This window comes from Acromyrmex echinatior, chromosome 16, assembly GCF_024713525.1.
Source record: "Acromyrmex echinatior isolate Ae372 chromosome 16, ASM2471352v2, whole genome shotgun sequence".
NCBI lineage: Eukaryota > Metazoa > Arthropoda > Insecta > Hymenoptera > Formicidae > Acromyrmex > Acromyrmex echinatior.
In genome coordinates, this window is record NC_141867.1 from 5,224,249 (window position 1) to 5,237,381 (window position 13,133).

General features: G+C 31.7%; 1 protein-coding gene across 1 annotated transcript; it reads right to left on the reverse strand.

The window, feature by feature from the left end:
- Positions 1 to 4,305: 4,305 nt before the first annotated feature.
- Positions 4,306 to 13,006, reverse strand: LOC105152152 (uncharacterized). Its single transcript, XM_011066257.2, has 7 exons — positions 12,740 to 13,006; positions 9,923 to 10,196; positions 9,039 to 9,253; positions 7,774 to 8,159; positions 7,198 to 7,469; positions 6,137 to 6,744; positions 4,306 to 5,744 (listed from the first exon to the last, which is right to left on the reverse strand). The coding sequence occupies exons 1-7, from the start codon at positions 12,772 to 12,774 to the stop codon at positions 5,306 to 5,308; spliced, it is 2,229 nt and encodes a 742-aa protein (XP_011064559.1). The 5' UTR covers positions 12,775 to 13,006; the 3' UTR covers positions 4,306 to 5,305.
- Between the last annotated feature and the right edge of the window lie 127 nt (positions 13,007 to 13,133).

Consider the following 13,133-nt stretch of genomic DNA (forward strand, 5'->3'; position numbering starts at 1 on the left):
TTACGTGCACGTGTGTGTCTGACGTTTGTATGCAAGTAGAAAAAGAGTAAAAAAAACTACGCTCGACATTTGCGACCTGTGAGTACGAGGCGAGCATCAGATTAAAAGCGGAATTAATTAATTCACGTACAGTGTAATCCATTCGATGTACATGGTACTCGTGTGCGCGCACTGTCGACACTTTATTCACATCCTTGCCGCACTTCCTGTTACACTGGTGATCGCAGTGGACAAAGGAGATTGATCATCCGTTTCATTCGATTTCGCGGTGAAACTGCGCGTGAGTTTCCTTTTATCAGATTATGAATGAAAAAAATGCCTTATGCAAACGGGACGTGGCCTACACAGGACCAATGATGTGCCTGTAATTGTATATGCTTTGTAACATAATGTATCCTGGATGAATTTTATATTAAATAAGAGATTTTGTCTAGAATTTGAAATTATCCCTTTGTAAAAATCTTCATTCAACTTTTAAAGAAATTTTACTGGAACTTAATCATTATTTTATTATTTATTATCATTTAATATCTAGGAGCTTAATACTAAAATTCCAAGAAAATATCAATCTAATTGTTATATAAAAAAAATATAGAATTTAGAGATAAATTATAGAGATAATATTCCTCGCTTTATGAGATCTGGGACAGAAAAAAGATCATTCTCATAAATAAACGCGAATGGCACATATGCGTGTATCTTTATTTTATTTTATTAAGACAAATAAAAATGTTGTATAAAAATTAATAATTATTTATTATATCTCTTATATGTCTTGCTAATTTAATAACAAAAACGTGAATTTTGTTTTTATATATACCTTGATTTTTTCATGAATTTAAATTTTATATCGGTATCTAATGATTGACGATGCGTTAATGTATCTTTACAAATATTGCAGTCACATTTATGCGTGGAAGCACATCATCAGTATTTCAACACATTTCGAGAGTCATGCACTCGGATATTCATGGTATTTGACTCAAAGCAGAAGCCGAACTTGATAAACGCATAATGACAACGAAGCGCAAATGGATCGATTCGATTAAACGCAATCAAATCGTCAACGAGAACTATTATGTCCACATTTAATTGTCTCAACAACAGCTTTTAGCTATTCCATGCTTTTATTGAATTTTTCATTAAAAATGTCTGTTTCAAAATATCACGATATTTCGAATTCCTTCCAAATCAACACGAATATCTGTATCAAAATATAAATTGCAGCAAAATATTGCATTTTCTCAATGGAATATCTTCTATGATTCAAGATTCAATCTAATCTGTATGTATAGATAAACAACAAAAATTTCCTTGCGCAGAAAAGTACTTTCTCAACAGTTTCGATCAATGCGAAAAATTTGATTGAGAATTTATTGCAATATTTTATTTTATATAAATTATTTCTTATTTTTATATAATTTAAATGTTAAAAATTTTTTTTGTTACAAATATATAAAATACTTTATGCAATATAAAGCATATATTTTAAATATTATATATAATATTATATATAATAATTTCAATAATCTTTAATTACGTCTTAAAGCTTTGTGTAATTAATTTATAAACAATTACAAAAAATTTTTATTATATCATTTTTTATTTATTACTTAAAATATAAAATTACTTTAAACGTCAAAATAATATATGAATTATTTTTATATTTATGCTATTTTTTCATTTTAATAGTGACCGAATTAATATCAGTAATAATGAATATTTCTTTATTAATCATACAATAAATGTATTGATTAATTTATATTTAATTAAAATCTTTAGTTCTAAAATATTAAAATAATTTTAAAATCAATCATAAAATCAATTATACACATCAAAATAATTAATCTAATGCCAGTTACCTTCGATGTATCGCAAGTGACATCTATTGTAATAAAGGGTGGGATAAAACAAGAGACGTAAATATGTATGTGAGGGATTGTATGTATTGTAAATATGTGTGTACTTGAAATTCACACGGAGCCGCTGACGACAAAACGTAGGTGTTAAATTACGTCTGCGATTCAATGACGTTAGACTCTGTTTTTCCAAGCGTGAAAACTAAATGTTTACGATGTTGTGTTGCTGAGATAGAGAATAGCGACCGCCTTCCGCGACATATAATAATATATTCGACAGAAATTGTGACGATTGCTCGGTCGGCGCCCTCCGAAAGCGTGTAATATAAGTGCGAATGCGAAACACGCACGCACACACAGCGGCAACGTGTTCTCCATTTGTATAATTACGAATTATGAGCATGCTAATGTTGAATCTCGCAAGAATAGTGGGAGGAAATCGTGTTCTATCACAGCGACGCGCATATTTTGCAATAATAGGGTCGTTCGGAAAAAGAATGTAAAAGACGTCTCTTTTATCTCTTTTATCGAGTTCAACATACGTCAAGTACAGGTAGCGGCATTATTCGTATGTGTAAATGGTAATTAATTACTTTATCAAATAAAAAGATATATATTTTAATATCAAAGATGATTTCTTTTATTTTTATCTTGAGAATTATATATGGAGTCTCTATCAAAGTATCACTCCTTCTTCGTAGTTACATAATGAAAATTTATCTCACGATTATAGAATTTTATTTTGCAGATCTTTTTTACATATAATTTTGAGTGTTTTTCACAATTTTTATATAATTTTAAAATTTTTTTTTAAATTTTTTAAATTTATCATATGAATTGGAATACTTTTCAGAAAGTACTAAAAAAAGTCTCTCTCTCTCTCTCTCCCTCTCTTTCTCTTTCTCTCTCTCTCTCTATTTTTTTGCTAGAATTTTTTATATATATTTTATATATTCAATAAGATTGGAAACAAGACCGTTTATGTTAAATACATTACTTTAAATACGAAGCGCCATTGTGGCGCTTTGAATGTTTTGAACTTTATATATATTCATATAAATGAATTAATTTCATATATTTTATATATTCTTTCTATATAAATTTTACAAAATATTCTAATTACAGTAATTCTTATTCTAATAAAATTTCTCTTTCTTTAATTTCCGAAGAGAGCTTATAAAATCTGAGAAAGGAGTATTTTTTAAACTCTTTATAAATATAAAATATGAAAATGTTTTAAATATTATGAGAAATTATGAGAATGTTTTTCATCATGATTTCTACGAAACTCCTCCGTTTTACCAAGTAATATTTAGATCCATTAACTTCTATTTACAACTATCAACTTACTCTGAAACTAACTTCAAATTTCTATGAATCATGACGCAATAAAACATAAAAAGAACGATAAGAAAAGATTACTTTCTTCTATCTAAAAAGGAGTTATTTCTTATTGAATTGTATATAATTCAATAAATCCAAAAGTTATTATACGCATAGCCTTATAATTTACGCAGTCAAGAAACTAAATTATTGTCAAATATAAAAGGATAAAAAAAGGGTTTGATTTCATGCTGTTATTACACAGCAAACAGTAAAGTTAATTGCTCACAGCAAAAGAATTCTCAGTCGGAATTATGAACCGTCTATTTCCTTGAATATTGCAGTTATTCATTAAAGAAGAAGGAAAAGAAACATGCGATTTCTTCGCCAAAAGAAAGACGCCAAATTGAAAGGCCAATCTTAAAAAAAATATATTCGAACGTGCAATTATGCACAATTGGTTGATTTGTACCAATCAATTTTTATTCGCGCGATGTTGAATTGAGCATCAAATCGATATACTAAGATAAAATCCCTCCCCAAAGCTGAATAATTGCATAAGAAACTTAAAGAAACTAAATTGGTGGATAATAATAAACAGAATTTGAAATTAAAGGATTGGTTCAAATAAAGCTCCCGCGATATCAGCTTGTGATTAATTATGTACAAGTATAAGATTTTCTTAATGATATAACTGAATCGCATTAATTCAATTAAAGTTACAGTGAGTTGCAACTTTCTTAATTAGCATAACTATCGACTTAATATTTTATGGTAATCACTTTTTCTATCGTCCGATTTTGTATCATTTAATATCAGTAAATGATTTAATGATTTTTATAATATATATGTTTAGAAAACTACAAAGCATAAAACGATTTCAATGTTTTGGAGTGGTGTTAAAGCATTTAATTCATGTATCTGAATATTGAAAAATATTATAGAAATGAATTTACTTTTTTTTTCAATCAAAACATCAGATATTATTTGTAACGATAACAAGCAAATATATATATATATATATATCTTCATTAATAAAAAAGTTGTAGCATAGCAAAGTAAAAAAAATCTTGGGTATGCCACTAGGCATCGCAGGGTTAACATTAACGAAATAACACGGTGCTTAAAAAAGATCACCAAAAACTAGGCATCGTTTATATATTTGATTACAGATTATAATAAATGGCAGTAATACAAGGATATCTTATCATATAATGTTTATACGCAATAATTAATTAGCTCATCATATCAAACTAGATAAGAGAGAGAGAGTCTAACAATGTTTCAAATTTTAATATTTAATATGAATTACAAATCTTTTCTATATTTAGCTCGTATGTCATATTTAGTTCAAATTCTGACCGATTTCAAATTTTGTTTGTTTAATAAAAAGTTGCTTATTGTTTAGTAAAAACAAAATGAATGTTATTAAAGGAAAACACATGTTTCTCAAAACTGCTTTCTTCGTTTCAAGAGAGTCTCTGCAAAGATTAGCAGTCGCTTCAGCTTTATAGTATGTATTTAAAAATAAATTTGGTAGATTAATTCCAGTTATTTTATATGCAAAGTTACAGGCAGTGTTAAATTTGCCGTCAGTTTAATATCGCTTAACAAAAAAGTTTCAGACGGCAGTTCCGTTTACAATTTAAAGAATATATTGTTACCTAATTTGAGTTACTTTTAATGATTCTTATAGGTTGCCACTGTTTATATTTAATATATCATTAATTTAATTTAATTAAAAACAATAGAGTTCAACATTTTAACTCAAGAAATGTATTAATTTGACTCAAATTTAATATTTTATTCACTGCGTTCACGAGGAATGCGCTATCAGCGCTATTGCATCATTCTATTCTTATTTTATATCTAATAAACAATAAAATGACATAATAGTGTTGATAGTGTGTTCACCGAGTGCAACCTAAGTGTGTACTTTAATAATGTTAATATAAACGCTGTTTATTTTGAAACTAAGCAATTCTACCACAGAAATAAGTTAATTAGATGTGATTGTTTTATATTAAAATAATACATAATTTCAATACACTTGAAAATTCAAAATAACAAAATGTTATTTAACTTAAGGAATTGGTTTAAATTTTATCTTTTAATAGTGTAGACTAAATCGTATTCGTATTGTCGTACCACGGTGGCATCCATCTGGACGGTGTTTTGGGTCTCCCTCGAGAAACCCCCGGTATTGGGACATCGAGGCTTCTATCGGTACGTTTTCTGCGATCACTATTTCTACCTGATACGTTCTTCGAAGCGTTATCTAGGATTACAAATGGTTGATCATTCGCGCGACGGTCTTGTCTGTTTCTACCAAAACTGGGCGAATATGGCCTGGCGACGTCACGAATTACTCGGTCAGCTGAAGGGCTGCGTATTCTTTCGGAAGACTGTCCAAGTCGACCGAATCCTCGCCGCTCATTATCAACATCGCAAACGTGTAAACGATATGTTGGACTAGGAGATCGGGTCCTTGTGACGATAGTGCGATCCAGATCCAACTGCGTCGGTCTCGGCGCCGCTGCGGCTTGAGGCAACTTAGAGCTTCTAGAAATCGAATGTAAAAAGTTTGTGCTGTACAAAACAAAGTGAAAAGTTTTTAACGCTACTTCTTAGAATCTTAAATTGTTGTATGTCTCCACTCGGAAAAGGATTATATTAACAACATTAGCTAGTCTAATTAAAAATAATCTTGTTAATTTTCAAAGATAATATTATTAAAGAAATAAATAACATTTTATTGAAACAAGAGTATATTTGTTTTATTAATATTTTTACTAAATAAACAAGATTATTTTCAACTGGTTGCCAGCGATAATGTTACAATACAATATTTCTTTATTTGTGCAAATTTCCATCCCAAAAAAATTCTTGACTTTAATATCGTAGTTTACAAACAAACGTTTTTTTTTCTTTAATATCAACAAATATAAACGTACCTTCTACTAGCAGGCGGTGGTTTCCCAGTGACGTTCTCTTCATGAATCCGCGTGTCTAGCACACAAAAAGCATCCTGTCCTTGCGCAACGGTTTTGTCTCCACTGCTTAACCAGTGGTGTTCCTTCCTTGTAATTGGACTACGATCACCCCTACCACGAATAGTTCTAAGATCATCGCAACTTTGACGATCATATTTTGCGCAATAAACATTCCTATATTCCGGTTGAAGATCAAGATCACCTTCCAAACGCAGATTAGCCGGCATCTTCAGCGTCTCAACTCTCGGTACGTATCCATAGGGAATGTATTGTGATCTCACTTCACTAGTGGGCTCATACTCATACATACGGCCTTCATGAGGGATTGGTTTGCCGTAACACACGCTGCTACGATCAGAAGAAGACACTCCTGTCGGTCGCAGCATCACCGGTGGTTTACGGTAGATAGGACGATCTCGGGGATAATCGAGATACTTGGAATGATACTCTGGATCCTGATCGATCTTTATAGAAAATTTAGAGCGCGATGGCGAAGTCATCTTTGAGCCATCGGCGCGACCTATCTCAGTATCCGGTTTCGCGATTTTCGGTCGTTCACGTGGAAAATCCTAACAATTATATTCTATGAAATCTTATTATCATGTTAATAGAAAACACATCGCAAAATTAAGAACTTTTCAGAGTAGTTTCAAAATTCTTTCTAAATTAGAACAACGAACTAAATTGAAACAGCGAACATGCATAACTTCACTTTCTTTCCATGTTATACTTTCACTTATAATATATTCGTTAAAACTATGTCATAAGTTTTAACGAAAACTATGTCATAAGTTTCAAAGATTATGTAAATTTTATCACTTAAAATTGTGACTTTTTCTGTTTCCACACAAACAATGTGTCGTTTTTCCACAAAAATTAGAATCAATTTCTTTTATCTCAAAAATGCTATCTTGTATGTTCTTTTTTATCACCGCGGAGATATAATATATACGAGATATATCTATTTTAATATACATATATTAAGATCTTTAGAGCTTAATAAATTAATTTTCAACAAATACCTTATATGCATCACGATATTCGGGAACTTCGAGCGGTCGATTATTTAGATCTTCCAATTTCGATACCAACATATTCATCTCCTCATCTTTCTTCCGCTCTTCTTCTTGACTTCTCATCCATTTGTTTTCTTCATTATTGTCTTTAACCCGTTCAACTATTTCTTGTGCCTGTTTAACGCAAGGATGAGCGAAATTTTTGATGCTCTCAGTGTTTTGGTAAAAGTCTCCGCTAGCTTTTAAATGCATTTGAGGTTTCTGTGGCTGCGATTTATCTGTAATATGTAGTCCAAAGAAAAGAGGATTATGATAACAAGCAAAAGAGAATAATCCTAAAGTGATCAGACTAGAGATTGAAATTGAGATTGGATTGGAATTTATAATCAGTTAAAAGAAAGAAAACTAATCTCAAGTTCAATGAACTGTGCTTTGATTGATTAAATTTTAATCTCAGTTTCCTTAACTTATAGCTATGAAAATAATTTTTTAATTTAAATTATTTATATATATTTTTTTAAACTAAATTATTTGTTATAAGTTATTTAATACATCATGTTACTTTTAATTTAATGCTGTTACCTTTGACACTGTAGTCCCTGAATACATCGGTATATTCCGGCATAAAGTAAGTATCCCCCTCGAGTTTTAAGTTCGTGCTTCGCCTCAACAATTCTGGCCTTCGTGCCCCCACGAAAGGGACATATTTGTCCTGATTTTCCGTCGCTGTTTCCAACTCACCCTCCATCTTCAAGTGGGTGGGTACACGCATGAGTTCCGGTCGGCTAACGTTAAGCCACTCGATAAATTTCTCGCACTTCTCCGTCATGGTGTCCAAATCACCTTCCATTTTCAGGGATGTAGGTCGGCGTATGAGCTCAGCACGATGCTGACCCTCATAAGGTACGTACGCTGAATATGTTTCCGTATCGGTATAAAAATCACCGCTGCACTTCAAGCTGGTACCCCTTTTTACAATGCAATAACAATGAATTTATGAGATGGCAATAAATTAAAATACAGTGATTATAGCAATGCAAAATAACTTTCATTTTTTATATGGCTTTGATTTTTTGATAATTTATATTAAAATGACTCTTACTTCTCTTTGAATCTTTGATTCTTATTTCTTCTTTAAATCAGAAATTAATTTTAAAACTGTAAATTACTCAATGCGACATTACATTTAAAAATTTTATTTTAAATAAGATTTTTGTATATACTTTGCATAATTATAAAAAATTTCATTTTTATTTGCTGTAACTGGTATGTCAACATAAGAAATAACTTATTACGTATCTATAGTCATTTGCGAAATAAAATGCTTTGAAATATATGCTCGCATTTTATTAAATGTCACAGAAATCCAACAAAAAATACAAGAAAACCAAGAGTCGATTTTGTTGCCAATTTAGTTGCATGACAGTTAGTTTTATCCTTCTTCGATTTGCGTAAACTCGCGTGTTTCGGAACAGTTCGATACGATGAGCTTATAGGATTCACGATGCAAAAGACATCTTCGTGAAATTAACTAAACGAATGAAAATTAGAATTGGATCAATGCATATTATAATGTAATGGCCTTTTCGTATTTTAAATTATTTATTGCCTTTTTAGCTTTAAGATTTATGTTTTAATAAAAATTGTATTTCTTATTAATATTTATTTATATTAATATTATATATATTAAAAAATATTATATTAATATATATTAAAAAATATTATATTAATATATATTATTATATTATATATTTTATGTTTATTATTTGTTTAACTGTATAAATATATATTTGTTAATTATATAACGCGATTTTATACAATTTATACTAGTAACAATTGAATTTTACTTTCTGAACGAAGGGCGTCTCATTGAATTGTCGAATTGACGAACTCCCGTCTCCATCATTTCGTTTCCATGAACCACTTGAGAGGAAACATTCTCATTTTTTCCAGGTGAATCCTCGACTTCGGCTTCGTGTTCTTTAGGATCCATGCAATTCGAAGGTTGCGCATTTTCAGGAGTTCCATCTACGTGCAAATAATCTTCAGGCCAGAAATTTTCCTATTACATAAATTATTATATAAATTATTTAAGTATAAATTAGTATATAATTTTAATGTAGAGAATGTTAAAAGAGATAAATTTTCACACACAAACACAGTGTACAAAAATCTACCTTTTTTATTGCTCACTAAAAGCAAAAAAATGTTTAATATAAATTCAAAAGCCAATATTTGTTATAAAATATAATTTAATTAGCGATAACGTAAGTAACTCTCTTGTGCTTATTTGGTATAAATGTAATGTAATTAATAATTGTATACAATAAAACTCCGAACATATTAGGACACAAGACATTTCCGATAATAAAAGCACACTAGCTTCTACCAGTACTTATTAGTTCCGATAATAGGATCTAACTTTCAGAAAACTGAAGTCGAACACGTTGAGCTCCTATTATTCAAATTATGGCGTCGTTTACTTCAGATAATAAGAGCTCACGTATATGAATTCGTAGATTTGGTACTGAACACGAACTTATTCGCATAAATAGAGTGCAGATGAACAAAATTCTACTGTATATTGTTTTACGAAAATCTTGTCTTTTAATTGATCATAATATAATTTAAAAATTTATGTTCTATTTCATTAAACAACTAAACAAATTAAAACATATCAAAAGGATTTTTATTTCTCGAAATGAAATATGTATATATTTTATATGGATACCTTAGATAGTTCTTTAACATTCTTTGCACCAAATGCGCGCCGATATTCAGAAGCTGAACACTGGACTACCGATTCCGGGTAAGATTGTAGATTGTCCTTCGGTTGATCCTGCACCCGTTTCCTCCGATAGCGAGCTAGCTCGTCGACCGTTAATTCCTCCAGGAATGGCCATCTTTCCTTGGTCTTGTTCTTACGTCCTTTATCCTTGCCCTTACCATGCGCTACCTCGGAATCCGAGGACGACTTACCGACACCGCGAGAGGAGGATCTTTGCCTAATCGTAGTCGAGCAGAAAATGACACCGTTTAACAAAATTTAAAGTCTACTGATTTTATTTTTATTAAATAATATTAATTAATATTTTATCATATAATTTTGTTTTAAAAAGTAATTGTTCGCCAAGCTTTTTTTTTAATTTTTACTAGTGAAACTTCGTTAATTTAGACCGTCGGCTTCACAAGTATTGCGGGCAAGCAGGACAATTCGCGACATGATGTGGCTAGACAGCCTGAGCTTACTGAAGATGACGAGGAACCGAAGTCGCGAATTAAGGATGGGCGAGTGGCAGGAGCGGCGAGGAGGCACAGGGAGGACGAGGAACAGGAAGAGAGTGGTACGATGGTACCGAACATGCCGTTACAATGGCTCTCCCAGACGCGACGAATCGATCTGCAAAATGCGCGGAGAGCTTGAAAAATAAATCTCATCCTGGCTTAATAGCTTGTGCGCACGTCAGTCTTCGCGAATTTATGTCAAAGATAAACATGATATGCGTAAGATGTTTTCAAAATATTGTAATTTTGACTATAATCATTGTCACGGCAAAGAAATTTTGAGAACTAAACGAACTTGTTTTTTTTTTCTAATAAATTGTAATTAATTATCAAAAAGCTCTGAAGAGGAAGACACAATAAAGGTAATCGAGAAATTAATATGAATTTTATAATTAATAAATAAATTATTTATCAATCATAAATAATATGTCTAAATGTTACACTATTTCTACTTTATCTAAACTAAATTCCTTCCTATACTTAATTTATTTGAACAAAGAGTTTAATCAAGTAAATGTATACTTTTATCATCAACCTTTCGATTCATGCTGATTTTCAAACATAATTAGTCGTACATGAGACGAGCGCCTGGCTCTAAAAAAATTATCTGTAGAATAGCATGATGTTACCGTTTATGATCTCACTGTTGCCAAATATTTTGCAGGCTAAAGTAAGGCAACTATACGACACGTAAAGAGCATGTAGAGATATTTTTCTCTTTCGCTTTAAACCCTTCCTCATCGGAAATTTGACAAAGCGAATTGATAATCTGTTCGAACCTGACAGCTTGTTTTGGTATCATTTTACTTTTTTTTTTCTTTCTCGTCCTTACAGCTCGCGCGTTCGTCGATTTACTCTCTGGTCGATTCGTAATACCGAGGTTTCGTTTTGCTCGACCCAATGGCCCCGATTTTAACGGACCCTACTCTATCCCCACACTGACTTTCTCCGCACGACAAATCTGTATGGGCGGCTAAATTAATGTCCGTACCACGTGGTCCTTGCACGCACCGGCCGACACGCGATTCAATATACCACTGGGTTCGCCGGCCGGTCAGTTATTCTACTGTCGCGGTGCGTGATTCAATCTGAACGCATTTTACAGAGCCACCGTAGGTGGCTTGCACGCGAGCTTTCTTCATGGGAGGAATCCAGGCCGTGGCCATCAAAAGTTTCACCTATCTCGTCTCTTATCGCCATTGCTTTTCAAATTAGTACTATAATTAGATACGCTAGCGAGACGAATTGAATATTTAGCAATATTTCAACCCTTGTCTGTGTTTTATTTATCCCCTAGTCCTAAAATTCCGCAGCGCCACATTTATTTGATGGAACACCTTTTTACCGCATTACTTTGTAAAATTAATGCAGTAAACGATATATATCTCGTTTAAGCTGTTAAATTGTCTAGGCGTGATCTAACGATCGGGATAAATGGGATTAAACGGTGATGATCATTTGGTTGAAAGCATACTTCGAAGTGCTTGCCACTTATCAAATTGAAAAAGACTCTCGAAAGTATCGCGCAAAGATGAGAAACCAATCAATAATATTGATAATTATAATCTTCAATATTGATTGAATAGATTGTTATAATTAATAGCTATCTAATTATGTATATTTTATAGAGAGACGTATAAAGTCCTGAATTTTAAATACACATAAAGTAAATGCGTTATATTAGCACAGCATACATTTCTATTATTTATAAAATATATTTTATTTTGTCATTTAAATCTTGTAATATCTGTATATTATTATAACTATAGCAGTGTAATGTATTTATAAACGTTTCATATATATCTCTTTAGAAACAAAAATTTATTAGGAATAAAAATAATAATAAACAAATAAAATAAGAATAACATAAAAAATGTTAAATGCAACTATTATTATTTTAACATAGAAAATGACGAAAAGGAAAATAAGCGAAAACAATATTCTTATAACAAATTTATTTTAATCGCCACAAGAATGGCTCAATTTTCAATCTTCAAAAATTTCATTCTTCATTTTACTCTTTCATAAAAGTTTCAGAGAGTGAAAAAGATTTCATATTATTATTTTGTATGTAATATATAATATTTAGTTTGGATTGAACTAATCTTTATCTGGCAAATTTAAGAGTTAAATCTTTACAGGAAACAGCATGGCAATGCGAGCGGGCAAATAATTATTCTACGAATCCGAGTTAAAGAGTTAATTAAACGGCGTAACATGTAAGTATACTTCGATCGTGGCAAGAAGCAGCGCGAAATGTTACCTTTTGCCGGGACGGTCGCTTTTGCCCTCGCCCATCGCATCGTCCTACCCAGCAATTGCCCCTTCGAAGGATGCGAGGTGGTGACGGTCAAAAAGATCGGGGGATGTATCGTCTTCGGGTTGGTATTCGCGGTAAATAAAGAAGAGGAAAAGGTGCGAAGGAAGATGTAAGCCGAGCCAAGCCTTCCTTCTGGCGTGACTGGCTTTTCGGAGATGTTGATAAGAAGGTGAGAGCCGGTGTGATACACCTGCGCAGTTGTGAGGGTTGGTCCGCCCCGCGGTAGGGTGGTGAATAGGTAGTTTTGAGACGTTAGCTTAGATGGAGACTTTAACTTGTTAGTTAAATAACGCAATTTAATAAAAGATCGAAAGCATAAAAAATACAATTTCAGTCT